Below are 24,777 nucleotides of genomic sequence, written 5' to 3' on the forward strand. Positions count from 1 at the left end.
TACATGTATTTATTAAATACATGGAAGTGATGTTTTAGCTAAATGTACGTTTATAAAAGAGCAATGACTGAAAATGTATCTAATTTGAGCACTTGATATAATTGAGCCTTGTATAAGTATTTGATCTCACAGTCTGTCTTGTTTAACCAGCTCCATTCATGCACAGTCATGCATGCTGTTTTGTATCCTTGTTTACTATCTAACTGATGCCCTGCCGCTCCATCATCACACCGATAAAGATAAAGCATTATCTCTTAGTGCACCCATGCAAGATAATGAGGAGTGGAGAGGGCCTTAGCATAACTGTGTAGTTCACATTATTAACAAATAATCTCTCTTTGTTGCCCTCATGTTATAACAATTAAATTATTTTCCACTTTATTTTTATATTTTTAGAATGGTGTTTTCAATTGCTTGAAACAGCTTTAAATTGATAATTGTCACCCTTAATGTTTCCCCTTCACAAAAACATAATTGTCGTACTAGTTGTAGATATCACAACTGAGGAGCAGGAACATATGGAAAATTCTCTCTGAAAATGTAAAAAAGTGAACTGTGAGAACTTGACTTTGTAAATTGTGTATTTGTATTTATCATATTTATATACTTTGTTATGATGATCATGATTATTATTTGTAATGATCATTTATTATTTTATTCTTCTATAGATCATGTAATCATACATCATATTGAATCAAATGGATTGAACTAATTCATATTTTAAAGTGTCTGTTTACTTTACTTATATATATACTAATAAAGTGCTTTACATTTTAATAAAACAACTACATTTCATAAAAAAATGCAAAAAATTCATAGAGGAACTACTATCACGCGTTCCGGTAGTCGGATTGTTTTGGTTGATGCACACACCATCCCGGAAGTCGTGTTTGACCATGCTTAAAATACACTCACTGCGATTCTAGCTGGGAAATAATCTTTTGAAACAACTTGTTTGTGTTGTCAAGCAAGTTTAGTACATCACAGTCTCCAGTATGAAACTCAAAGAGTTAGAGAGCTGTTTACAGCAGGTGGACACGTTTGAAGAGCCGAAAATCCTTCTTGAGCAATATCCAACCAGTCCTCATATTGCTGGTGAGATGACAACATGTTATCATCGTGTCTTAATAGCGCACAATGTTGTCATTAACTGTCTATTGTTTTCTCCACACAGCATGCATGCTTTATACAATACACAACACGTTTGATGACATTGAGGGGAAGCTAGTGGCAGATCTGGGATGTGGCTGTGGAGTCCTCAGCATCGGGGCTGCGGTGCTTGATGCAGGGTGAGAGCATCTGACCATCCTCATATAACTAACTGTGTCAACATTTGGATAACAGCTGTACTTTTCCATCAGCGTCTTTCCACATCAGTAATGGAATATACATTTGCTCAAGTACTGTGCTTAGGCACAAATTTGATGTTTTTTCTTTACTATTTCCATTTTATGAAACTTAACTGCTATACATGAGGTAATATGATTATTCAATGCATTTGTCTGACATTCTTACTTTTAAGTTTAAATGTTTAGATACTTGTCGAGCGATCCAGTTACCTCCAAATTTGGTGAACTTCATTTTTTCCCGAATAAACTGAAAGATACAGGTTTTCTTTTATGTGAAAGTTATTCTACGTATTAAGTTAAATAAACGTTTTAATACACATTAATGCAGCAGCTATATTAATCCCAAAACAAACAATACTTAAACACTGACAACGAACAATTTACTGCACTATCAATACTTTTAGTTTTCAGACTTTTAAGTACATTTTGATGTTACCACTTACATACTTTTACTCGTAGAGGAATATATTGTGGTATTTAGTGCTTTTACTTAAGTAAAGGATATAAACTGTTGATCCTTCTATTCTCCCTCTCTTATTCAGTTTGTGTATTGGCTTCGATATTGATGACGACGCACTAGACATATTCAAAAGAAATGCAGAGGAATTTGAGATATCTAACCTGGATCTGATCCAGTGTGACCTGTGTTCTCTGGAGGCAGAAGCCTATGCAAATAAGTTTGATACTGTAATAATGAATCCTCCATTTGGGACCAAACACAACCAAGGTGAGTGCACAGTTTAAGGGAGAACTCTGGTGACTTTGTGTGCTTCAATATGTTAGGGGACTTCGTTTGGGTCAAAGTAAAGCAATTGTTGTTCCTACAAAACCATAATTCAAGACAAATGGCATCTGATTCTACTTCAGTAAGTTCTGCCTTTCTTCCTTATTATCATATAACTTGGGTTTTGACATGAACAGTATTTATAATTTGGAAACTGTAATCATTGTTACTCTCGATATGATTAAATACATTTCAGGTTTTATAGGATGGGCAAGTCTCCTTATGGCATTTATACAAATCTTCATGTGTTATGTAAATCACTGTCTGACCCCTTTAAGTTATTGTAGCCCTAACAATTTACATGTTTCTATTTTATTATTCTAGGCATGGACATGAAGTTCTTAAAGGCAGCTTTAACAATGGCAAAGACAGCAGTGTATTCCCTCCATAAAACCTCAACACGAGAGGTAAGTTCATTTCTCATATCAGTGATATTAAAAAAGGCACTCTTGTATTACATAGAGCTTTCAGGCCAAGTTGCGTCTCTAGTCCTTGAGGGCAAGTCCAAGTCACGGGCAGAATGACAGTATTTCAGGCTGACTCCAAAGAACAAGGAATTTTTTTTAATACATTCTGTAACTGTTCTTTCAATGAAAACTAAAGGAAAAGGCATGGAGACTGAACTGTTTGCAATTCCTTATCCGATTACAGCACATACAAAAGAAGGCTAATGACTGGGGAGTGAAAATGGAAGTAGTAGCAGGTAAGAACAATACAGTGCATTTACAATGTATATATTTAGTATAAAATATTCAAACTCTACATCCCCTTTACAGAACTAAGATATGACTTGCCAGCATCTTACAAGTTCCACAAAAAGAAATCGGTAAGCGTATAACCCGTCTCATGCTGTTATAATTTTTTTTAAAACATTCACACAGATGATTCATGTCATAAAGGTTTTATTTGCTATTCACATATGCAAACTTAAAAAAATAGCAAATCGAAAGTTACCACTCACTGCAGGAAATCTGCAAGGGAAAAATTAACTGCACAAAACCTAACAAATGTTTAGATGTCATTTTAAATTACTGTCAAAGAGCAGATTCGTGTTTGATATGATAAAATTAAAAAAACGTCTTAAGTGGAGAAATATAGGTAAACAGATAATGTGAGAGGCACAAAAAACAGACTTAAAAAGGCTGAAAACTGACGCCAAGCTTTGCTATTTGTTTTCTAGGTCGACATCCAGGTGGACTTCCTACGATTCTCCACAGACTGAAGCTCTCACTGGAATGGATTTAAGTTGCCTCTGCATTTTCACTGTTTATAATAAATGTTTCACAAAAAAAAAAAAAGAATCCTGGTGCAATGGTGTGACTAAGATCCGTTTTCAGTTTTGGGGACCTTTGCTGCGGGCCCATCATTCTCTTCTCTTTCTCTCTTTGGGGCGATGGGTGCTGGAGGAAAAGCACAAAGTAGATACAATGTAACATTGTTTTTAATACCTCGACATCAAACCAAAATGTGAACCTCTGGAAGCTTGATTTACCGTCATCTCCATCGTCAAATTTCGTCTTTTTGCCCTTGTAATTGCTCCTGCCTTGATCTCTGCCGCCTCCTCTTCCTCCTCTGCCGCCAGATCTTCCCCTTCCTCCTCTGCCGCCGGATCTTCCCCTTCCTCCTCCTCCTCTTCCTCCAGCTTTTAAATACAAACAAGGTGCATCAATACATTTGACTATTGGTGATTTGCAAATTAGATCAGCCGCTAGGTTGGAAAACCGTATTTACATCTGTTTTTGGTTCTGTTGAAGGATTCTTGTTGAGCTTCGATGATCTTCTTCATTTCCTCTTTCTCCTCCTCTCCCTCAAGCACCTGCCATGTCACACTGTTGGACTTGATCTTCAATTCCCCTCCATGTGCCTCTTTGGCATTATCGAATGCCTCCTTTGCAATTCCGTCGAACAGGAGGGTGCCCTTGTTGAAATCAAAAATAAATCATTTTAACGACACTGCATCTCTTTGACCCGAGTGCGAGACTTATGTGGTGGAGTTTTGTTTACCTCTTTGGCTCCTCTTGTGAAATCAACCCACTTGATCTTTCCATGCCCAGAGAACAATTCATGGAAGTCTTCTCTTGAAACATCTTCAAGCTCTCCTGAGAACTTCAACAAGCAACCTGTCTTCTCACTCAAAAGCAGACCCTGCAACAAAAAGACAAATCATTAGGAGTGAGCCCAGAACCTATCCAAGTTAGAGACTGGACGTTTTTAAGCACTATTAAGGATCTTACCATCTCTTTGTCTTCTACTTGTTTCTGCTGGTCATCCTTGTCCCTAAATATTTTTTGGGGGAGAAGGAAGGTCAGTAATTCATCATAAAATGCACATTATGTTTTAGGACAGAAAGGTGTTGTTTGTGTACTCACTGTTTAGCCTTTGCTTTGGACTCCGCTTTGTAATGTTTTCTGTCTTCTGCTTTCTTTGCGTGGTAGTCTTCTCTGCAAGCAAGACAGCAATGACGGTGTTATTATAATAAACACAATGAGGTTCAAAGGTTTGTTAAAAAATGTTAATTTTCGTGATAAAAGGTTACGGTAATCCAAAATTCACAACACGTTCTTATCTATTGGAGTATTCTGTGTACTGTAATATTACATTTATACCAAAGAAATAGTTTGCCTTCATTCAAAAAACCTAATCGAAAGATTCAAATATTAATAAATGACATTTGGTAATATGTGTCACCCCAAACATGCCAACATATCTACTTATTATGTTTCTGAATTGCGGTGGACAGTAAGCACCCTGAGAGGAAAATCTATTAGACAAGACAGTCTGTGAAGTCGATATGTCCGCACTGTTCTCGTTATCCTTAGTTTGAATCTTTATTGCACTTAATGTAAGTCGCTTTCGATAAAAGCATCAGCTAAATGCTATATAATGTAATGGGTACAAATCCTCTGCACATACGTACTCCCTCCAAATAACTGAGTGGAGTATTTCTGAATTCATATATTTAAAAGTATGTCAGTCTCACATTTGGTCACCTTTCAGATATTAGCTGACTTCACTTCTCAATCATAAGCCTTTGTCTACTAAGATAAATCTTACCTTGATAAAACGAGCATCTCATTGTCTTTGAAGGATTTTATGTCTGTACGTTCTAGGAACTTCTTGGCTGACTCTCCAGTGACAAAACAAATGAACACTGATCCCTGTAAACAACAAATTCAAGTATTTAGAAAATAAATCTCCCTTTAAAACTCAATGGAAAAACATACTACGGTTAATTGTTCGATAATATTTTTTCTAATTTACCTTGAACAGACGTTGCAGGTTTCTTCTCAACTGAATGTTTTCTATGTCTTTCTCATTCAGCCACTCCTGAATCTGATCAAGGGTCGTTTCGAGAGGAAATCCTTTCTAGATGACAAAAGATATAAGAATGTTGATAAAAAATAACAAATATTTAACCTAGGATCAGAATAAAATGAAAATATGTTGTAACCTTCTTTAACGGAGGATGTAGCAAAAATGTTTGTATTATACTTCAATAGCTTGGTGGGCCTAAATACTGGCAACAAAGTTTGAGTCATAAGAGTTCCTAATAAGTGTTTTAATGCAATTAAAAAAAACTTACCATGTACACAGATTTGTGTTTAAGAGCATCTTTGTAGTCATCATTAATTTCCGGTAAGGGTTTGTCTAGAGACCTCCGGATTTTAGTCTTGTCTTCGCTTACCTCCAAGAGGCCAGCGTTTGATTTCTGGATAGCTTCGGCAATGACGCTGATTTCTGTAGTTAAAGACTTCAGTCTGGGGAAGGAAAACATATATTCAACAAAAAAGCTAAGCTCACAAATAAAAGGCAACGGAACTCCTGCTGCACTGCTCTCTCAATTAATTAGGATTGATTTCAAAGTGCTGACTCACACTAGCTGCTGTCTACATACAAATCCCTACATGTACACTTTTTAATAGAAGAGGCTGTTCTTCAAATGTCAGTGTTTCCCACAGATTTGAAATATACTTGGGGGGGGGGGTTGAGGTGATGTGCAACAACATTAACCTTTCTGTTGGTTGCTTGTTAGCAGACCCTTCACACCATGGCAGAGCGCACAGGCAGGGCCCATAGTGATGGCCCTATAGTTTAAATCTACTACCCACAAATAAACATATGGACATGGGTTACTATAAAAAAAAAGAAAAGGTAAACGTATTTAGGAACCTATCCATGTGATTTTAAGTGGGGGTGGACCTCAAATCCTCTAGGGGGGTCCGGGGGCATGCTCCCCCGGTAAGATTTGTTTTTAAATGTTGGAGTTAAATGCATCAATCTAGTGAAAATAAAGAGACTAGATATATGGGAACACCTATATGAAACAGAACTGTATACATTTCAATAATCATAAAATCAGGGCCATAACCAATAACATATCCAATATGAAAAAACACTGACACCCTCAAATGGAAATATGTGTTTACATAAATGGTGACCAAACCGTTTGAGACCCACTGAGAACTTAGACTAAGTTAACTATCTAAACACTCAGAGTCCTTTACCTCACCTGAGCTGAGGTTATCCCGAGCTTGAAGGACACACAGAGACCAATCAAGGGCTTTGATTTATGATCTGTATCACAGTGGCCATGTCGGCAGGCCACATCATGTAGACAGCCAGTCACCCTGTGTGAGGCAGGCCACTTAACAGGCCAGGCCATCGGGAACCCCCCCCGGTCCTCCCGATGGCCAGTCTGGGACTGGGTACAGGAGGTGTAGAGCGAGGGATCATTGTCCACAAGTTAATCGATCGCAGATGGCGTCGTGGTCACGGACGAATACATTTTTCTTTTATAAAAATTATTTAAAAAAAAAAAAAAGATAACTACCTGGGCGGCCCGCCCAAGTATAGTCTATGTGTGGGAAACCCTGAATGTCCTAGAAAATACCTATTTTTGACCAAAGGTTTTCATGATGTGGTTTGGGACAGTCATGAGTCATGCAAAAGGTTCAACAATCATCACTGTTTTGCTCTTTAATCCTGCAGTTTACCTTTCCTTCCACCAGCTGTTTGTACAATTCTCAATCTCACCATTCCTTATTACATTCAGTTGATGTTTGTGATTATCAATGGATATCTATTAATGAATTAATCACTAAAATAAAAATGATTAGTATTTGAGAAATAGTGTTTTGGAGCAGAAAACGTGATGGAGACAAGAATAACAAACCTGTTGAATTTGAGCAGCGTCTCCAAAGCCACCCAGCCCTCATCAAGTTGGAGCTGTTCTTTGAGAAACTTGTCTTTTGGAAGATTGTGATCCCCAAAGTAGTACTAGAAGTGGGAAAGATACATTTTTAGAGTTGAATTCAACCAAATCGTATAAGATATTAAACATCAAATTACTAAAAAAATAATTACCTCCACTTGTTGTGCCACCTTTATCTCAATTGGAGACATATTTTCTTGCTTTTCTGCCATGATTGTAGATGATCTAGTAAATAATTAAAAATATTAGTCTTTTTATGGAGGCATTGTGTTTTTGTGACATGTGCTAGCTACAATATTGATTTAAAAATAAATAAAGTGTATATTACAATGTGGTATTTTAGAATTAAATACTGCTGAAAACCAGATTATTGCTCGAAATGTACAGCGCAATACAGAAATTATCTTAAATAAAATCGAAGAAGCCAATTGAAATATAAACTAATATGAGCATCAGCGTTTATTTGACAAGGACAGGAAACGGTCATATGATGATGTAAATGCTGCTAGCTTGATAGCTAACATGCTAGCTCATCTGCTGCAGCTGTACCGGCCACGCTGTTTTCACAAACACTAAAAGCCAAGCCACTCATTTTTTTGAGTCTGGTAAACGTGTCAATTTATGTTGTAATCCGTGAGATTTTAATTTAGCGGCAAATAACTTTAGTGTGAAGTGTTGAATTAGTCATTAACACGTTGGGTAAACCCATACTAGCAAAAGCATGCTAGACGAATAAATACTCTGTTCTTCTGTAAACCTACACACAATTTCCTATGATATTTAATGAAACTAAAAGAGCCACATTAAACTACCTTGAAAAGTTATACTTACGAATTGTTGAGTCTCTGTTTGCAGCACTTAGAGCCGTGGTTCAGACCGAAAGTGTTCACCTCTTGGCTGCACGTTGTGGAACTGCGTGCTACGGCATACAGCGAGGACCAAAAAGAGACGTTTCGCGATTACGCCACGATGATTGTCCGCCAGTTGTGTGGATCCGAGCAGCTGCGGTGACAAACAGTACAGTCTGATTATAATACCTGTCTCTCTGTGTGTGTTGGCGGGTGCAGCCCCCGGGTGTAGCTGTCAGTCAAGGTAACTGCATTGGTAATATTAATACCATACAGTGTTTATGGTAAATATAATAATTAATAATAATTCAACTTTATACAGCACCTTTTATGCAAGATGCAGCCCAAAGTGCTTTACAGAGCAAGACAAGATACATCAAAAATAACAATGATTAAAAATGAAGAGTGGGGGAAATAATAAAAAACAATTTTGAAAAAACAAACAGAACGAGTTAGATCGCAGACCATAAAACAATAAAATATGAACTGTGATACGACTAAAATTTCCCCAAATTAAAAAGATAGGTCTTTCATATACTTTTAAAAATTCCAATGAAGTTTGCTTTGCTAAGATCCAATGGAAGGCTTTACACGCCCTGTTTATTTTTTTTGTCTCTTTTCATTGTAAAACACCACAAATGTTCTGTATGTTTTTAGTTTTCAGATCTTGTATTTTATTAAACAATATATTTATTGAATTTTCCCTATTTCCACAATAATAAAACAAAAAAACAAACAGATCAATAACATGTAGGATACATAAAGTGTCGTGGGAAATGTTATTACAGGCGAATGAAAGTGGTGAAATGTACATTTACTTAATCTGTATACTGAAGTATTCATTGAGGTGCAATCAATGCACTCTAAATAAAAAAACCTTTACATAAAGCAGACAGCCTTTACCCTAACATTTAACATAAAGATTTAGGATGAAGCCAAACACAGATTTCAGTGTGACTGTGTATATATAATATAACATATAATTCAATGTCCACTTAGCTCATTTATTAAATCAGGCAGAATTCCCATGATACGGTAGTGATATATTCAATCAAATAATTATACAGTTGTATAAAAAAAAGAGCAATTATGTATAGCTTCCTATTGAATCTGAGGTTGTTTTGTGTGAGGTGTATTTGAATAATACTCATACATTCATCTTCTTTCTTTTTTCAGTATTTCTTTCAATCATTAAAAACTGAAGTACCCAAGAGTTAGCTAAAGTGCCAGCTGTGGAACCCCTGAGTTTTAAGTGAAATACTTGTTATTGTACTCACAGTTTGGCAAATATGTATCTCTCTAAGGACAGTTCAAGCTGTGGTGTTTAAAAGTGCACCAGATATCTTCTGACTGTGATACAATTTTCCTTTTACCATGATCCATTTGGCACACAATAATGTGTTGAGGGTTTAACACTAAACACTGTAAACACAAACACTTCCATGTGATCTGGCAGGGCTTGGAAGATTTCCCACAATTTCCCAAGAGTCCAGCTCAGGGTCGTATTTCTCAATGCTCTGCAGATAAGTCCCCTTGGAGTAAGAGTATCCACCTGTTACATAAATACAGCCATGTATTGCCACCGCCCCACACTCCATCCTCCTCTCCTTCATCACTGATATTGATCTCCATTCGTCTCTCTCTATGTCGTAGCAGTCTGCGATAGTTGTCTGTCCACCAACCAGATACAGCTTGTTGTCCAGGGACACAGAACAAAGCCCATACTCTGAAAACAGAAGATTTTAGATCAGAATACAATGTTAAGCATTTTTTTTAACCTCTTCTTCCTTTTTCTCATACCTGGATGCGGACTTATTGTAATGATACTCCACTCATTGACATCTGGCTTGTAGACTTGGATCTTTTCATAGGTGCAGTTTCCTCTGTACCCGTAGTGACCTCCAGTCACATAGATTTTATCTCCCAATACTGACGCAGTGGCATTTCCTACGCCTTCAAAAAGAAATAGAGGTTATAGCAGGTATCATTTAATCAATCACTCGCATCTATGTTAACCTCTTGAGCCTGCATCATTGATTTTTTTTTTTACCAGTTGGGGGAAGTGCAATAAGCTGACAACACAACACTGACATATTATCAACCTATTAATGTGTGGAAAACACAGTGTTCATGTCCAACATTCACTGTTCTTTCAGTTCCGTTTTGCTACCAACTCTTGAGAAATATAATTTATTTGCAATATTCATTTAGCCACTGAATTCTCCACTGTGTTCACTAGCTAGCTACAACTGTAGAACTGCTACAATGTGTTTGACAATACGAGCTACCATAAAAGTAGTCATGTCAGTGTTAATAATAAATACTGTAGTTTTCATTTTTATTATTATACTCCTTGTTGATTTCCTGGGGGTTCCAGCTTTATCTATGTTCAGGAGATGATTCAGTTGTTATAATGAATCATCTCCATGACAACTGAGCAAATGCCATCTACTCAGGATGAGGCTATAACTCAGAAAGAAGACATGTAGAACGAACTTCAATTACGAATGGTGTAAAGCAGCTATTCCAAAGGTCAAGAATGAACACAACCATTAATATGATCAAACCAGTCAACAGTTGATATAAACAACAATATTTTTGAGGAAAGCATTGATTTATTGAGGTTAAAAGTTCATTCTTGACCTCGGAAAAAGCAGTAGAAAGAAAATAGTCCCCAGGTTCCCTTAGGAAAGCTGTCCAGGAGCTTTAAATCAAATCACATAAGGCTCGTCATCAGATTATCGGTTGAGAGTGAACTCTGAAATTTAGCTTTTAAGACAAATTAGACAAGAACCGCAAAGAAAAATAAATCCGGTAAACATCAACAATGTCAATGACAACCAGCCAAACTCCATCTGGCATGATCATAAAGCTAATCTGACCCTGTAAAGAGAACCAGTTCACAAATGCATTAACATCACTTAATTGTTTTCATACCTTGGATCATTTTGGCCAAAGGGAACCATTTCTTTTTCAAAGGGTCATAATATTCCGTCTCTTGCTCCGGAGCTCCTCCCCTGTAGCCTCCGATGGCAAAAATGCAGCCATGTAAAGCCACAGAGCAATGGTAGTATCTAGCTGTGATCATGGGGCAACCCTCGGTCCATTCGTCAAAGTCACAGTTATAAACAGAAACTGTGTCCAGAGCCTCAACAGTGTTTGTCCTGTAACCACCAGTCACATAGATGTTTGCTCCAAGTAAACTGATGCTGTAGCTCTCCCTTGCATGGTCAGGCATGTCTTTTCCTTGCACCCAGGTGTCGCTGATAGGATCCCAGATGTGAACCTCACAAAGAGGGTGCCAGTAGTATCCCCCAACGATATACATGCTGGAAGACATTTTTCTGGTTGTCGACATCTCTTTGCCATTGGACCTTAAAGCCTGAATGATCATAGACTTAATCTTCCCTTCACTGTTGAGCAGGCATTGTCTGGGCACCTCTAAAGTAGCCTTGAAATAAATCTCATCGAGGTCCAGGTGGATGGTATGCAGCAACTCTGCAGCACAGTGAACACGCTTATCCAAGTCATGGGTCACCCATTTGGCTACAGCATCTATCAACACATCATCCCTCTGCATGGTGAGGTTCTTAGCAGCCATCACTGATCCCATCTTCTCATGATCCAGCTCGAGGAACTCGTCCTGCTGAATGAGCTCTGTGAACCTGCCCAGCATCACTCTGCGCGCCTCCCTCTCCAGCCCGGGACAGAGGTGCATCTCAGCAAAAGTGTGCATCCCCAGGCAGTTGTCCACATCCAGGAGGCGGATGAGAAACTCCTCACATGCTTGTTTCACAGAGATGAACTGCAGGAGGTCTGCAGCCTCCAGCAGGCTCTGCACGTTGCTCTGAGTGATGCTCACCTCAGCTGTGTACACATAGTTCACCAGAGCATCCAGGACCAAACAGTCCACCCCGATGAGCTTGATGACGCTGTTTGACTTCTCCCTCATGTCGGCTGTAAACATGACTTTGAAATAGGAGCTGCGGGCGGCCAGCAGCGCCTTGTGGCAGTGAAACACCTGTCCGGACTCGCCACATTGTAACGCAACGTCGGTAAACAGACCACTTATGTAGAAATGCCTGAGAGCACCAAGGAGCTCTGCTGCATGGTCACCATCACAGAAGTCATGTGTGTATATTTCAGCTGGCCTGAGTGACATGGTATCTGGGGAGAACACAGGAAAACATCAGCTCTACAATAACATAACGTTAAGACAGACAATAACACACTGCAATTTTGTGGTGTCAAATGTATTTGATCTATCCCTTAATTCAAGATTTGAAAGCTGAAAGAGAAACTATACCTTACCTCTCATCCTATTTCCATGGATGACCCTTGCTGTACTCGACAGTGTGTGAACGCTCTTCTTCAAAAACACACACGAGCCTCAATGTAGCTCGTGCAGGACTGTCGCAGGCAGTCCTATATCCTATTTTGGTATTTGCGTGCAGCGGCCAACCCCCTCCTCTCTCCACCAGCAGGTCCTTGACAAAACCAACCAACCATTCAGAGGATTCACCCAACACCGCTATTTTTCTCCCCGAGCCTAAATATAACCTCCATCCAGTCTCGTGATGCATTCACGTACGGCGCATTAGTGCAGCCATGAGGCGAAGAAGCATCACTAACAGAATACAAATATTATACAAATGAGCGTCGCCTTAAATACACCACTTACATGAATCATTAGCACTGTTCAGTATTCGTGTTTCCCCCTTTTCCTGTGGTTGCCATGGCGTTTTGAACCCACTCTCACTGCGGCCAAGGCTTTTCCTAATCCTAACAAGGATTAACAGCACAGTGCAAGAGCTCGTGCACAAGATTCAGGAATGACCACATGAGCTGGATTGTGACCGTTTAACATGAACAATTAGATTAAATCTAAGCATCAAATCACGGAAAAAAATATAGTGCTTACACTAAATGCATAAAACAATGGTTGAACACGTTTTTAAATATGCCTACTTTTAAATTGCAAGGGGTAAATTACTTTTAGATATAGGAAAAAAGTACTTAAATATGTGTGACACCTGTATATAGTATTTAACAAATGACTGATGTTGGTTTTCTATGTTGTACTAATGTGTAGTGTAGAAATACAAGTCAAAGCCAAACAATAAACTAAAAACTAGCATCAAAATATAATTGTATATTTGCACCATCAGCACTGATTATACACAATGGCCAATTTCATAAAAGGGTACATTATTGAATTATACTTGTAATGTGAACAAAAGTTCTAATACAGGACTCGAGTAAAAGAGTACATAGTGACTTTCCACCACTGATGCTAGGTTGTTTTACTGGAGATGTACAATGTAATGGGACCCTGGAGGATCAAATACTATAAACTGTGGACACAAAATTACCATAGAATTTAAACAAATCCCCTCGGACACAAAACATCTGTAAAAGTGACAGTGTGAAGATTACTGAATGAAAAACACCCAACTGCAGTTACATAACAATTGTTATTGCTGCGATTTTAGCAGTTGTACTTCTTTTACACCTCTGTAAACAAAACGACAAGCAGCATTAGACACTCAACATTTATTTTTATTTATAACTTTTACAAACTGCATGTAAAACATCTAAACACTGGAATGTTATCAAAATGCATTTTTAAACCATTAGGTTTCAACTTCTAAACAAAGTTGTTAGTTGTAAACGCTAAGACCAGAGAGATCAATTATATTTGACACTCTCAGAGATAAGACTTTCAGATAGCATTGTTGCTGTCATTTAAATGCTGAGCTGTGCAACCTCCTTAACCAAAGGCTTCAAAACACTGAGGTCTCCTGGGAGAGAGGACACCCCCACACAATACCACAGATCCCCAGTACGGTCTGCAGGAGCACTGAAGGACTGGATCTCCACTCCCGCTGTGGCCAGAACTCCTACAAAAAACAATGGAAAAGATAGAACAGGTATGATTAAAGGAAATAACAGCCCAAGGGCTTAAAAGTCATAACTCAGAGCTACCTGTCAGCCAAAATGAAAACCAATTTAACAATAGGGAATAAATATAGTTTTTGCCTTGCTGAAAAGTCGAAAAAAAGTGTGACTTCAAAATGACCCTGACATTAACAACTTACTCCCTGCAACCCTACATTTCCCCTTCACTAGCTTTAAAGTAAGATGTGTGTTGTTATATTTACTCCATTAAAGCGTCTTCCTGATGAGAATAAGATTAAACATGATCTTGTCAACACCATAAATATGTGGCTTCTTAACTGCACATTACATAATCTATAGGACAATGAGGTTGGCATTTTCAGATACAAACAGGATAAAGAGTATTTTATCTTGTACTGTTCATTTTGGTGACCAGAAATAGGTGTGGTTGAATTTAAGTCTGCCGACTGTCTAAAAAGTCTAAAGCAGCGGGGATGGGTTGTAAAAATATGTACTCAGATTTTTGCAATGACCCATGCAGTCAAACTATCACACTATTATGAAAGCTTAAACCTATCATGCTACATTTGAAAAATATATTGTAGGGCCATACCATATGGCCATACCTATACAAAACATGTCTGAAGTTTTTTTTTCAAAATACCAAACCGTTTACCCATTGTAGCCATGCCTCATATAGAGTGGCGAAGTCCCTCCCCTTCCGGGGGACCTCCATGGGACCTTATTTCGGAAAAATCATGTATTGAAGTCAATGGAGAGAGAAAGATTATCTTTCGATCCCGTTTGAATTGTGCAAGGAATTACACATATGATGTTTGTCAATTTAAAAAATAATTTTGCAAGTCAATTTTTTTTAAACGTGTCGTAAAACTGTGAAGTAACACATTTGTTTGTGTGAAGCGCTCAATGAAATACATCTCTGGTCTTGCATACGTCACCAACACCAAGATGGCCGTCACGTTACAACATTTCACCTCTTTCTTTCAGAATGAAGTGAAAAGTATTAAAAGAGGTGAAAATCACTACAAGTCTGGCCATGTTGAGAACTCTACATAAACAAAAGGGGAGTTAGTCAGTTCCGTCAGAGCCAGCATGCGGGACCGGCTTTACAAGGTTTCGGTGAGTAACACGAGTGTAATGTGTAACGTTAATGTACGCGACTCTGGGATTTGTAGTCTTTCTAATTTTTCATAGTCTTATGTGAACAGTTTTAAGACAAACTGACTTTTTTGACATGGAAAAGATTTTTTAAGATTGACAATTCAAAACCTTTATTTATCCAGGTAAAATCCCATTGAGATCAATGATCTCTTTTTCAAGGGAGACCTGCAGCAGTAGGTTCCAATTGACAAACATCATATGTGTAATTCATGGCACAATTCAAACGGAATCGAAAGATACGTTCTCTCTCTCCATTGACTTCAATACATAATTTTTCAGAAATAAGGTCCCATGGGGCGGAAGTAGATGGTAAAGTAATGTGTTATAGCAGAAAGTTTAATACAGCGTATTTCTGGTATCAACGGACGGTGCGGAGCAGAGGTGAACCTTCCACCACCGCCATTGGGTGGTGCTCCAACAATGGGCGTGACTTCGCCACTCTATACTGCTCAAACCCCTCTTTTGCAGCCCTGTTAGAGAAACGCAGAAAAAAAAAAGAAGAGGAGGCGGAGCTAATGCCTGATCAGAATTCTGAGATAAAGTTACATTCGGTTGTGATAAAACACCATCCTGTTTAAACCACGTCAAGGATTATTTCTGAAATAGTATGGAGCTCAAATGCTTTTTCTCTTGGGGTTTATCACAAGGTGAGTTCTTTTTTTATTTCCTGCTTTTTAAAAAACACATGTGCTCTACAATACAGGTTAGCTCTGAGTGTTAGCGAGGCTTGCTAATGTAAACAAAGACGTCCAAAACACGTCAGGCATTGTTTCTGATAGCAACTTTCTGTGGGTCCGCCGACGTCACCTCGGATGGAAATCTGTATCCGCTCGTTGTACACCCGTTTTTAAAAGATTTGGGTACGGAGGAAAAGAGAGGGTTTTATTTTCTGACGCTGCGTGAGTTCTCCGACGCACCGGGGACACATATTTATGTATAAAAGACATCACAAAGTGCATTTTGCATGATAGGTCCCCTTTAAGTTACTCAAGTGAAGTAGTGGAATGCAAGAATAACATTTTTTGAAAGATTCCCCATTACATTACAAACTAAAAACAAGGATCGAGAATGTTATTAGAGCTAAAACCAGCCTTGACTTACTGCATGATGGATCTCTGCTGGTTTCTAATCTTGACTAAGAATGTTGGGTATGTTTTATATTTAGTTTATCACAGCTGTCACTTTTGTTTACCCCGCTTAAGATCCACACAGACTTTGTTAACCCTCCTGTTGTCTTCGGGTCAGATCTGACCGATTTACTACTTTTATCAATCATGATTTTTTTGTTTTACATTCGATTGCATTAAGGCTTTATGATATCCTTCACAGTAGACATTTGAACATATACAATTGCTGATCACCACTTTCATTGCATTTTGGATGATTTAGTCAACTTTGTAACACCCATGATTAGTGTTGTCACGATACCAACATTTTGGTTTCGATAACGATACCAAGTCAAGAATTGCGAATCCGATTCTTTTTCGATACTTTTCTAAAAAAAAAGGGAATAAATATCTTAAAAAGTTTTAAATGTAATTGTGCTTTATTTCACACCAGAACCATAACACAAACTTTTAAATAATGAGAACAATAAACAAAATAAATGACAATAATTCGTATTAAATACAATTAAGCCTCATCTCAAACAACTTTTTTGTTTTATAAAATATAATTTTTTTTATATTTTATTAACATGTAATAGTACAGTAATATAAATAATTATTGACAAAATGTATATTGCAGATGTTAGCCACATTGGTAAGTTAGCTAAAAAGTTAGCCATATTAGACAGTTATCATTGCCATTAATTGCCTCGTCAAACTACGAAAACGTTCGTTTGTCACAAAATAAATTACACTTGTTTGACTTAGATTTGAGGGTATGGGCTTGAGCATGATGTAATTATGTTATCTATCACATTCGCTAACCTGTCTGTCTTTAAATTCTTTAAACAGCTCTGGATTCCAGTCGGCGGGTGCTTAGCGAAGTTTGATGTGTTGGCTCCCTTGGTTTGCAGGGATCTAAAACATGTCTCACAGACAGGCCTCGTGGTGTCCGTAGGCTTGCCCTCACTGTCAGAGATATAGCTCAAATACTTCCAAATTTAGCTTCTGGCGTCTTTTGTGTCAACAAGCCGAGGCGCAGCGGCAGCTGCACTCCCACTTGCAGCCATGCTTCTCCTTTTCTCACATGCTCTGGCAGCTAGCGCGTGGCCGCGTGCACGAGAGAGGGGAGGGACTTAGAGCGTGCTTGAGAGGGGCGGGACTGCAGGCACGGCTGCAGTGCAGGGAGTGGGAGCAGAGCGCTGAACACACACGGCTCTTATTAAAACGGCGCTTTCTCACCGGAGTACTTTTCCCCGTCATTCTTAAAGTACCGATACCAATGAAACGGAGGAATCGTACCGTTTTTAACGGCAGGGTATCGGTACACCGTGCAACACTACCCATGATGTTCACGGTCAAAAATGACCGCCATAAAGAAAAGGAATTAGTAACCATCCGGATCAGATAAAAACACACAAATACTCTAGATGTGTGTCCCCCCCCTTATGTGCCCAATCCCCCCACATGGATCACACGCAATACATGTTTAGTGTCTATTCTTTGTATATTTACTGCAGTTTCATGTATACCAGTAGTCTGATACAATATTCACAGTTTGAAAGGGTGTTAAATGAAATGTAGTGATAATTAATGTTTTTTGTGTTAATGTAATAGCAGTTAAAACAGGACCGGTCAAATTTGACTGCGAACACCAAAGTAAAGGGGGGGGGGGAAACGAAGACAATAGGAGGGTTTTAATATAGAGACCAACTATTTGTAGCCATCAGTTATGTCCTTATTCTAACAACACCAGTGTGATTTCACCAGAGCATTACAGGGAAATAGCCTCATCCTAAAATTCCTTACCAGCCACCGAGGACAGGAGCTGTGGACTTGCGCAGGCCTTGAAGAACAGCAGGTTTCCAGTGAGAGAGACCGGCTGTCTGAACACACTGCCGCTCAGCTCCAGCAGCACCGGCACGCCACCCTGAACTGAACCAGTGGCTTTGAAGCTGCTGCCGCTGGCCACGATCTCCACCGTACACACACCACCTGCCGCATCAGATGAGCAGTGGGCCTGGTTTACCTGGAGAAATGCATGTAGGAAGACTTTATTAAAAAAAAAAAAAAAAAAAGAAGACACACGTTATTGTCATGTGGACTTGCCAGAATTAGTTTCTGCTGTACCGTGATTCCAGACTCCTTGGCAAGGCTGAGCACATTTATTAGGTTCGGGCAGGAGCCAGATCCATTGGCCAGCAATCCAACCAGTACTGATGCAGTCATGTAACCAGTGGAGGACTTCATGCAATCCCCTGGTTTAAAGAAAATTGTGCATGGTGTTGACAGTTAAATACTTCAAATTAAATGTGGATTTTAGAAAAACAGCAGAAAGCCATCAACTGCAGACACAACAGTGATCGTTTCAGAATCATACCACTAGAGGGAGAAAGAGAACACGATTACAATATTTTCTATCTATGTTATATGACAGCCCCTTAAATCGGTTAGATGAGTGGTTTTACCTTGAGTAGAGATTTGAATACTTGTGAAAGGTTTCTTAGAAGAAGTGCATGACTGCAGCACGGCTCCAACGGCTTCTCCGAGTTTGATCAGCTGGTGAGATTCCTGGGAGAAAGTGCTGGCCAAAACTGATGCATTTACCTACAAAAAAGGAGATTGAATATAAAAACAAGACATGAACAGTGGAGTGCTTTTGTGAACTGGGTGTGCTGGCATATTTTCGAAGTCTGACAATTTAGGTGCCTCCAAAAAAAACGTAAATTGTATTTTTATTTGTGTCTACTCGTTTGTTTCTTCATTCACCTCAACTTAATCTCTCCTGACAGAAAGCATAATTATTGGACATTAAGTCAACGGGTATTGAACATAAAGTGTAAAGTACAATTGCTTTACAAAAAAAAAGCTTTTCAAATATTGTTCACTTTTTGTTTTATTAAATATGACAAGTCAAGTGTATCAAACTGGGTGTAATTTAGCATTTATATTTTACATTGCTTTTTTTTTAAATGTAAAATGTCTTTCATGCTGCACCAAAAAAAAAGGTTGATGATAAAATGTAACACTTCAATATGTATGGCAACAAAAAATGTCAAGGTCTGAGAAGGAATTTGTTACAAGTAGAACGGAGTGTTACTTACTGCTCCGACCAGCTTCTTGCCCTTCACCATGTCCACAATCTGCAGAGCGATGTCCTCCCCACAGCGAGCCTGCGCCTCCTTCGTGCTGGCTCCCAGGTGAGGACAGCTGATCACGTTAGGGTGGTCGACCAATGGACGGTTCTTAGGAGGCTCCTGTGGCAAAAGCATGATCACAAAGTAAGATGGAGAAACCCTTTTATTAATATTAAAGAGTGATACATGACACAATTTCATGTTCCAATCGTCTTGCCTCAACAAAGACATCGAGCCCTGCTCCTCCGCACTGTCCGGATTCCAGAGCTCGGAAGAGAGCGTCCTCATCGATGATGCCCCCTCGTGCACAGTTGACAACCTTTACTCCTTTCTTGCATTTAGCAAACGATTCATCATTAAGAAGACCTTGGGCAACAAAAATACAATTGAGGTTCACATTTTCAGTAAAATGAACGATGGCTATGTAATGATGAGAGCTTTGAGACTAACCGACAGTAGAGGGCATCAGAGGAGTGTGAACAGTGATGTAGTGACACTGTGGCCACAACTGCTCCAGGGACATCTGCTCCACCCCCCAGCTGGCTGTCACCTCAGGAGGAGTGATTGGATCATAGCCGATTGTCTAAGGAGGGGAGAAAAAAAGCCATGTTTGCTTAATTCAATCACCAAGTGGAAATAGTGAACAGTTTAGTCAAGTATAACTTACCCTCATGCCGAATGATTGCATTCTTGAGGCGACTTCCTTTCCTATTCTTCCAAGTCCAACTATTCCAAGGACCTTGCCATAGAGCTCTGCACCCATGAACTGGAGAATTAGAAAAAAAACATTGACCTCATCCAAGCTTCACATCTGATCAGTGATGACTGGCTGAACAATGGAGCCGACCATGCATCAGTAACCGCTTTGTGTGCTCACTGCAAACATGCACAGCATATGGGGGCAAACTAAAATATCTGCTTACCTTTTTGCGATCCCATTTCCCTTGCTTCATCGACATGGCAGCCTGAGGCACAAATCTGGAAAAACAACCATATGATAATGGCACTCGTGCAGAACTTCCATGCACTTAAAAAAAGCATGTTGACAACGGCTGATCTCACCTTGAGAGGCTCATCAGCAGGGCACATGTCAGCTCGGCAGCACTGATGGTGTTTCCGCTTGGTGTGCTGGAGAAAACATTCTACAGTTAATGGACAGTACATTATACTGCAACTGCACAGGAAGTAAGTTACATAGACTGGAGACTTACTTCATGACAATAATACCCTTCTTGGTGGCAGCATCAACATCCACATTGTCCACGCCGGTTCCAGCTCTTCCGATGATTTTCAGATTAGCAGCATTGATGACATCAGCTGTTACCTTTGTGGCAGATCTGACCACAAGGCCATCGTAGTCCTAGGGTGGAGAGAGGATCACAGTTCATCTCATGGAGTTTTATATCTGTTGGTAGTTTATTAAAGGCTAGATTTACACCTCAACAAAGTGCCAATGTCCATGTTTCCAAAAACCTTCCACTAAATCACTCTGCTCAGTATATTAGACTAGTGCAAAGGTTTTTGGTCAATTGTGCCACTACAGCATAAAACAAACGGTAATGAAAAGGCCCTTAAAACCAAGACTATATCTTGATGCCCCATTCTTCTAGGGGAGCATTTTTTGTTGAACTTGTAGTTTTATTAATGTAAATTGACCATGAGCCGTAAACAAAGCCATCTCCTGATCTGTGTGGCCTACATTTTTACAAGATACATTTGTAACCATGGAAACAGGTCAGCTCGACAACACAGTATTGTCTGTTATCACCAAGTAACAAAATGTTGCTTTTGGACACATTTTCTATCTTTGCTTCGTGTTTAAAGAGGCACAGTTAGTCATATTAAATAACATTTTGTGAACAACAGAGAAAAGCAATATACTCAGAAAGGCACAGTGAAAAAAAAAAACTGTCCAATGAATAACGACGTTGAAGTTGGCTTCCGATTCAGAGCATCCGATTCGGCAGTTAAGGGGAAAGTTAAGGGACATTTAATTTACAGCGCTGAGCGAACAATCCTCCGTGTTTGAACCTCTTAAATCGCTGCATAGCCGATTTATCTGGACTGGATTATCCCAGAGTCTAAAGATTCTTTATAACACAGTTTGAGATTTGTGAAACCTTTATTCTATTTGTGAAAATACAAAAAGGGAGATTTCAGTGCTTTTTTTTTTTTACATGTAGACCAGGTCCTGATCTGAAACCACTAGACCTAGACTCATCAAATCTGGACTGGATTATCCCAGAGGGTCTAAAGATTCTTTATAACACAGTTTGAGATTTGTGAAACCTTTATTTTATTTGTGAAAATACAAAAAGGGAGATTTCAGTGCTTTTTTTTTTTACATGTAGACCACATTAGACCAGGTCCTGATCTGAAACCACTAGACCTACACTCATCAAATCTGGACTGGATTATCCCACAGAGGCTAAATATTCTTTATAACACAGTTTCAGATTTGTGAAACCTTTATTCTATTTGTGAAAATACAAACACAGGTGGAAGGCTGAAGTTGCTGCAGCAGGCCAGGATCAGAATCAGAGAGTGAACCTCCCAGCTGGGCAAGCCTTTATGCCTTCTTGTATTTTCACAAATAGAATAAAGGTTTCACAAATCTGAAACTGTGTTATAAAGAATCTTTAGCCTCTGTGGGATAATCCAGTCCAGATTTGATGAGTGTAGGTCTAGTGGTTTTAGATCAGGACCTGGTCTAATGTGGTCTACATGTAAAAAAAAAAGCACTGAAATCTCCCTTGTTTGTATTTTCACAAATCTCAAACTGGGTTATAAAGAATCTTTAGACTCTGAGATAATCCAGTCCAAATAAATTGGCTATGCAGCGATTTAAGAGGTTCAAACACGGAGGATTGTTCGCTCAGCGCTGTAAATTAAATGTCCCTTAACTGCCGAATCGGATGCTCTGAATCGGAAGCCAACTTCAGCGTCGTCAATGAATAAGGTATTGTTGTTCAATATGACTTCATGTGAACTCCTCTTTTAGTGTTTGTAGAAAGCCAGTAGCAACAAAACGGCACTGGGTGAAGGTCGTTAGGACTGGAACAACCCAGCACCAGATGTGAAAGCACCACAAATAACTCAAAGCAGACTGCACACATGAGGGCAGTAAGAAGTGAACAATGTGGGCTTAATGAGATTTAGGAATAGTTCAGGTTTTGAAGTTGGGTTGCATGAGGTACTTGTGTCTACAATAGATGGCTGTCAGCACGTTCCAAGTTTGGAGAAGCAAACAGGAGTTACATCATTGAAAAGTATGTTCTGCTATGAACAGAGTTAAAGCAAAATGTATTTTAGCTAAATAATCTGTTTACTACTTTACCTTGCTGTCAGACAGCCGTTAACCAGGAACATGGGGTGTACTACATCCATCTACTGTGGATAGACTATGGAAAATTACCCTAAATAACCCCACTTCATATGGGCTCAGTGGTTTAAAAAAACAATGCAAACCACTCACTTTTGCTTAAGGCCCTTACAAGAGGTTAGTCAAGTCCTGCATACTGCAAAACACTTTTATCCATTACGTTTGTATTAGGCCTATAACTATTTCATTGAAATCCATACTTTCTGATCCAAGTTCAACAAATCTAAAATGATACAAAGGCAAATACTAGTTTCTGATACATGCACAGCCGGCCCTCTGCAATAAACTGACAAAAGCTGCATGTGGCACTGTGAGAAAGTGATGGGAGAGCTGGTAAAATCAGGGATGAGTTGCATCAGCTTCACAAGGGGCGGTGCTAAATGCAACTACATTCAATCAATGGGCACATCCAAACCCGACAAATACGTGTCTGGCTCAGAGGAAAAGCCTGAGAAAAAGGGTATTGGTATATTGCCTAAAATTAAACGTTGTATGAAAAAACAACCAAAAACAGGCATTACTTCATTGACAATACTTTCACTCAAGACATGCGCACAGCTAAATCGATTGGCAGGAGCTTTAAAATTATGCGAGCTAAACTTTTCAAATATGTGGCGCAGGAATAAAAAACGACAGCCGGTGCATGATAAAGCTTTTGTGCGACACTGGTGTGCAAACTTCACCTTAATCTCCGCCATTAATTCATCCCTTTTCATATTGGGTTTTTCCGTAACTCGAATGCCATTTTCCTCCAGAATCGCCTTGCAGCGAGGATCGACACTTTCACTGATTAAAACAGTCTTGATGCAGATAGGGGCCATCTTGGGGTTTTTCTTCCGGGGTTCGCTGCTTGTTGCTGGGTGGCTGGTCCTTTCCTGAAGTGATGGACACCGTTGCTTGGTCGGTTCCCTCTGCTGGTTTTGAAAGGAGTTCTGGGATTTAAGACGGCCCCCTTTCAAAGTTATCCCGCCCTCGTGTAGCTCCTGCTCTGATGTAACGATAGAGGAGGCCCTCTGGAAACCAGTTTAACAAAGTAGTGCCAGGCCATTAACAGTGGTGGAAGAAAAAACGGCTTTTGTAAAAATTGCATAGCCTATCACTTTAAGCAGGCATTCATAATGTGTATTTAATAAACGTACAGAATGTTCTATATTCACAATACCAAAAAAACAAGTAGGCAACTCGTTATTATGCAGGGAATGGCTCATGTCAGTGTTACAGAAAGTAGTAAAAATAAGTGTAGCACAATATAAAACTATTAATACCACTCATTTTTTGTAAAAATGCTCTTTTACAAGAAGAAGCCCTTTATTCAAAATCATACTTAAGTAAAACAACATAATCATCAGCACTGCCTGAAGTAAAAGTTACAGGCCATGCAAAAGGCCCATTTCAGAATTATACACATTACAAGTTTGTAATTATTAATTCCTTCATGCTATACATGTTTTTATTTATCAGGTCAGTTAAGTCAATTTTTCAGTCTTAATTCAAGAGATGCTGTTCATCACATGACTCATTAAGCTGCACATGACAGCCCCCTTATGTTTGTTTGTCAGAATGTCACAGTCGTAATAGTACATCTTTTTTTAACACTAGATTTTACAAAACAGATGATTTGATTGTATGCTGATGAATCTGTATGAGTATTGGTACAGCAGTTGTTTGAGTGGGTAGGCCTACTACAGTATATCCGTGTCATTGAATTGTGGAGGGGTGTTTCCCTGTCTCCATTACCCTGAACAGAGGAGCAGTAAGAGCAAAGCAGTTCTGTAGTCTAGATCAGTGATTCTCACACTTTTTTCAATAATGTACTTTGAAAATAAAATGCAGCCAAGTACCCCCTGATCAGCGCAAAAACAATTTGTTAGGGAAGAAA

General features: G+C 39.0%; 4 protein-coding genes across 4 annotated transcripts; 1 reads left to right on the forward strand and 3 right to left on the reverse strand.

Annotated features, from left to right (window-relative positions):
• The first annotated feature begins 870 nt into the window (after positions 1–870).
• Positions 871–3,431, forward strand: mettl5 (methyltransferase like 5). Its single transcript, XM_034213429.1, has 7 exons — positions 871–1,095; positions 1,175–1,289; positions 1,892–2,076; positions 2,458–2,540; positions 2,785–2,836; positions 2,910–2,959; positions 3,314–3,431. Exons 1-7 carry the CDS (start codon positions 996–998, stop codon positions 3,353–3,355), a joined length of 627 nt encoding a protein of 208 aa, XP_034069320.1. The 5' UTR covers positions 871–995; the 3' UTR covers positions 3,356–3,431.
• On the reverse strand, positions 2,682–8,415 carry ssb (small RNA binding exonuclease protection factor La). The gene is made up of 12 exons (XM_034213428.1): positions 8,177–8,415; positions 7,498–7,570; positions 7,307–7,410; positions 5,717–5,891; positions 5,395–5,499; positions 5,188–5,291; positions 4,503–4,574; positions 4,368–4,410; positions 4,138–4,278; positions 3,865–4,051; positions 3,626–3,775; positions 2,682–3,533 (listed from the first exon to the last, which is right to left on the reverse strand). The coding sequence occupies exons 2-12, from the start codon at positions 7,555–7,557 to the stop codon at positions 3,454–3,456; spliced, it is 1,221 nt and encodes a 406-aa protein (XP_034069319.1). The 5' UTR covers positions 7,558–7,570; positions 8,177–8,415; the 3' UTR covers positions 2,682–3,453.
• Positions 8,416–8,833: 418 nt separating this feature from the next.
• On the reverse strand, positions 8,834–13,015 carry klhl23 (kelch-like family member 23). The gene is made up of 5 exons (XM_034213397.1): positions 12,875–13,015; positions 12,505–12,680; positions 11,131–12,360; positions 9,994–10,146; positions 8,834–9,919 (listed from the first exon to the last, which is right to left on the reverse strand). The coding sequence occupies exons 2-5, from the start codon at positions 12,509–12,511 to the stop codon at positions 9,609–9,611; spliced, it is 1,701 nt and encodes a 566-aa protein (XP_034069288.1). The 5' UTR covers positions 12,512–12,680; positions 12,875–13,015; the 3' UTR covers positions 8,834–9,608.
• A 716-nt stretch (positions 13,016–13,731) lies between these two features.
• On the reverse strand, positions 13,732–23,842 carry phgdh (phosphoglycerate dehydrogenase). Its single transcript, XM_034213213.1, has 12 exons — positions 23,582–23,842; positions 20,728–20,876; positions 20,579–20,644; positions 20,440–20,494; positions 20,184–20,282; positions 19,967–20,099; positions 19,734–19,882; positions 19,484–19,636; positions 18,848–18,986; positions 18,510–18,637; positions 18,189–18,408; positions 13,732–14,093 (listed from the first exon to the last, which is right to left on the reverse strand). Exons 1-12 carry the CDS (start codon positions 23,717–23,719, stop codon positions 13,939–13,941), a joined length of 1,584 nt encoding a protein of 527 aa, XP_034069104.1. The 5' UTR covers positions 23,720–23,842; the 3' UTR covers positions 13,732–13,938.
• Positions 23,843–24,777: the final 935 nt, after the last annotated feature.

Source organism: Gymnodraco acuticeps, unplaced genomic scaffold (genome assembly GCF_902827175.1).
Source record: "Gymnodraco acuticeps unplaced genomic scaffold, fGymAcu1.1, whole genome shotgun sequence".
In the NCBI taxonomy this organism is placed as follows: Eukaryota; Metazoa; Chordata; class Actinopteri; order Perciformes; family Bathydraconidae; genus Gymnodraco; species Gymnodraco acuticeps.